The sequence below is a fragment of the Pteropus alecto genome, unplaced genomic scaffold (genome assembly GCF_000325575.1).
Source record: "Pteropus alecto unplaced genomic scaffold, ASM32557v1 scaffold22, whole genome shotgun sequence".
NCBI lineage: Eukaryota > Metazoa > Chordata > Mammalia > Chiroptera > Pteropodidae > Pteropus > Pteropus alecto.
The window spans coordinates 19,065,641-19,069,751 of record NW_006434839.1 but is presented as its reverse complement, the minus strand read 5'-3'; the positions used below and the strand labels follow the sequence as shown (position 1 = coordinate 19,069,751).

General features: G+C 37.4%; 1 protein-coding gene across 6 annotated transcripts in view; it reads left to right on the top strand.

Moving 5' to 3' along the window:
• The window catches only part of MET (MET proto-oncogene, receptor tyrosine kinase), a 113,465-nt gene extending 109,857 nt beyond the window's left edge, over positions 1-3,608 (top strand). For all 6 annotated transcript variants that reach the window (XM_015588345.1, XM_015588344.1, XM_006910585.2 and 3 more), the window contains 2 exons: positions 1,154-1,290; positions 1,399-3,608. In XM_015588345.1, the coding sequence (XP_015443831.1) occupies positions 1,154-1,290; positions 1,399-1,609 (348 nt within the window). In that variant the 3' untranslated portion in view covers positions 1,610-3,608. The remainder of the gene's footprint in view (positions 1-1,153; positions 1,291-1,398) is intronic.
• The last annotated feature ends 503 nt before the right edge of the window (positions 3,609-4,111 follow it).

Below are 4,111 nucleotides of genomic sequence, written 5' to 3'. Positions count from 1 at the left end.
AACTACAAAATCTACCTAGTTTCTTTCTTTTGGCTGCAGTGTTCAAAGGCATACTTTATTCTTCTTCTCGCTAAATATTATGAGCTACACTTGCTTCTCGATGTTCTGTTCTCTTACCCCGCCTGTCTAGTCTGTATTCTCTTCCTCCTCCAAGCTTCTTTTTTCTCAGGGGCTCATTCCCACCCCACCCCCATTTCTTTCTTAGTCTGTGAGTGTCCTGGAAGTGTTGCTAAGCAAGAACTGATTTCCTGGGTCCTCCGCCCAGAAGTGACTGACCTGTACATGCTGACTTACTCTCTTTGTGTCATTCTCACCTTGGCACATGTCCAGGAGGAGATAATATATGACTTGATGTATTCCAAGTAGAGTGCTTTAAATCAAGAAATTGCATATTTGGTCAGGTTCAGTAGGCCAAGCAAGATCCAAAAGCCAAGAACTCTTAAATGTTCATCCCAGTGTGAGTTCAGACTTATTGGGGAATTTTTAACAAGTCACTTAACCTCTCCACATCCCTGCAGTCTCCCTATAAAGTATTGATACAGCTGTTTTATATTAATCTCCTCCTTTAATATTTTCAAATTACAGTTATTTTATTGAAATTAGTTTTCCATAGAGAGCCTTGTTGCCTAGCAGTTTTATGATTTCTAATTTTTAATATGGATTTTTACTTATACCAATTTAGACCTTCTCTTTAACATTAACTTTTAGATATGGTTACATTTCTTAAACACTACTTATAATCATTTGGAAATCTCACAGATTTAAATTTTGGAGTTCTCATTTGTCTTCTTCTTTTAATAATAATCTAAAATTGTAGTGAAACTATTGGAAAAGAGAAGGATAGCAACCCGTTAATGATTTGACCCTACAAGAGAGAACTTTGAAATCCTACTCTACTAACTACAGATGAAATCTTCATCATGGAGACCTCAGATATTCTTTTTGAATACTTTACATTTGCTTATAATCTAAACTTTTTCTAATTCTGGTTAAAATATATAGCTTACTAATTGCCTTTCAGGAAATTTTTGCTCAAAACAGCACAAGTATTGAATATACTAAGCCAAGTTTAGTCACCAAGATGTACTGATCACCTTTCATGTTTGTGTGGTCATGCTCCTTACCTGGATTCTCCCTTCCCATGTTTGACTAGTGGTCCTTTGGCGTGCTCCTCTGGGAACTGATGACAAGAGGAGCACCACCTTATCCTGACGTCAACACCTTTGATATAACAGTTTACTTGTTGCAAGGCAGAAGGCTCTTACAACCAGAATACTGCCCAGATCCCTTGTAAGTAGGAATTCTGACAGAATCTTCTGCAGCTCTTATATTCTTTACTTTTATAGAAATGCTTTCCTTCAAAGTGTCTCTCACAACATTTCTTTATTTCTGAAACAGGTATGAAGTGATGCTAAAATGCTGGCACCCTAAAGCTGAACTGCGCCCATCCTTTGCTGAACTGGTCTCCAGGATATCAGCCATATTCTCTACTTTCATCGGGGAGCACTATGTCCACGTAAACGCTACGTATGTGAATGTCAAATGTGTCGCTCCATACCCTTCGCTGTTGTCATCACAAGATAACGTTGATGGTGAGGGAGACACATGATGGATGGATACACCACCAGCCCCCTTCTGAGAAACGTAGAACTGTCCAAACAACAGTCCACACTTTGTTCAATATTTTTTTTCACTGCTTGGCCATTGAAGGGCCACCAGATATTTTTTGCTTTTGCCAAAATTGCACTATTTTAAGACCTAATATTGTTATTTAAAATGACCAGATTCTAAGAACTTTCTCAACTGACAAAGCATCAGAGCCAGCAGCTTGGTCCCACAGGCCGGTGACCAATGGCAACCCTGCAGCTGTGATGACGCTCCTGTCGAATTCAGGCCAAAACCTGAATTCTGGGTTGAAATTTTTAAAAATCAGGATCCTGCCTGATTTATACAGGGAACTGAGGCATTGAATTTTAAAGGCTTCTTGATCACAGAACATTCAGAAGTGGTAACGTCCAGGACAAAAAAGGCAGCCCTGGGACCAGGCTACTCCTTTAGAATTAAAGTGTTTCAAAGAGCTTTCATTTATTGTATGGTCACTAATGTTTTTCATTACTGATGTTGTCATTTGCCCATTAGGCAAACATTCTCTTTTAAATTTTTACATATACATTCCTTTTATTGGAAAACATCCATAGGCAATGGAGTTAACATTTCAAAACAGCAGGACACGAAATGTGTTCATAATTTAATAAAGACATTTACATATTGTACATAGACAATAGTAAAGTTTTCATAACAGTTTTTAGTTACAATGAAATGTTTAATTGTCATTTTAAAATCAACAGTTTGATAATGATTCTGTTCCGATCTAATGAATGTGGATATTTAGATGTTTTGTCTGTATTTTTTTTAATGACAACTGAGAATAAAACAAGTACTTTGTGATAATAAGTGTTTTTGAAGGTAACTTAGCATGTTTTTAAAGCAGACTACATCTGATGAAAGGTTCATTGGTTCCAGTCACAATTCATATGTAGAACAAAGAAACGATCGATGGACTGGAAATATTAACCTCTCTCTCAGGTGGCAGCTTCCTATCGACAAACAAGTGGAGACAATAAAACTTTTGGGGAGTCCAGTTTTGCATTAGGACATGTTCTGTGTAAGCAAAAATATTTTAGGAAAAAAAAGGCAGTTGACAGTTCATCCATTTCACCTGGATGAACAATTACTCTGAGCAGGACTTCTGTGATATTTTGTTTTGTGAGGTTTTGTGCTTACTACTGTATAGTGCATGTGGCACAGGATACTCTAACTGGTTTTGTCTATATAAACATTTAAAGTATTATATTTTTATAAAAATGTTTATTTTTAATGATATAAGAAAACTTTTGTTAGGCCGTGAAAATACTGCACTGTGAACATTTCAGAAAAGGTATGTCAGACTTGGATTAATAATGGCATGATTTTAAATGGCTGTAAATTGTGATAAAGAAATATACTGATTGCCAGTACACCCCACCCTCATTACATCACCAGGACTTGAAGCCAAGGGTTAACACAGCAAGCTATAAAGAGGGTGTGTTACACTGAAACCCAATAGTAGAGTTGGGCTGTTGTTGCAAGAGAGCGATTACAACCAAAAGTTGTTTGACGTAGGGGAACTTACTAGAAAACGCAAGGAATTGTACTGCAGAGATGTTCCAATTCAAATATTACTATTTCGGAAGTGTAAAGAGTAATACTAATTCACAGAGTGTTGTAAATGGTGGATGACAAATAAATCTCCTCTGCAGAAAGAAATATCTCTACCGATATCAGGGAAATGAACGCATCGAGAACAGAAAGAACTTGTGGAAACAACCCATCGACAAGACTACACACCTGTATATATGCTTGAGAAAGCTGCAATGTGAAAATCATGTTTGCTATTTATAAATGTGTCCTTAGGTTAATGTGTCTGGACCGATTGTGGGAGTGAATCTTCTAAGAATTAGATACTTGTCATTGCCTATACTTGCAGTTAAGCTGAATGGTACTTTGTATGTTAATAGTTGTTCTAATAAATCATACAATTAAAATAAAATGATGTATCATCTTGTGTACTGAGAGTTAGTTATTGCTAGTCATGCTTGATTACTATCCATTTACATAATGGCAGGAAGCCTATGATTTATTCACCTGGCTGCATCAAGAGCATCCATTTATGAGAGCTTTAGTCAAGTTAATGCATGGGCAGCTAAAAGAATTTGTATCTCTGAATCTCAGGAAGTCTGTCTCTAGAGTGGTTTGTCCTAAGTTCTCAAATTACCTGCATTTTTCTGACAATCTTTCAACTGCTAGAGCTCAACCTGGCTCCTACTTTAGCATGATGCTTTTCTCCAGCACGGTGCATCCTTGGACCAGAGGATATGATAGTGGAGCTGCAACCCCACAGTTGGCACAGATGCCTACTTGGGAGTTGGAGGAGAGAGGCCTTCTTATCACCATAAAAACTACCCTTTCCAACTATACAGGATCCCACCGTTCAGGAGCCCCCAGTTACTAGAAAACTACCTTCAGGTTATGTCCATGAATATTCTTGTAATGGTAAGAGAATTCAAAGGTG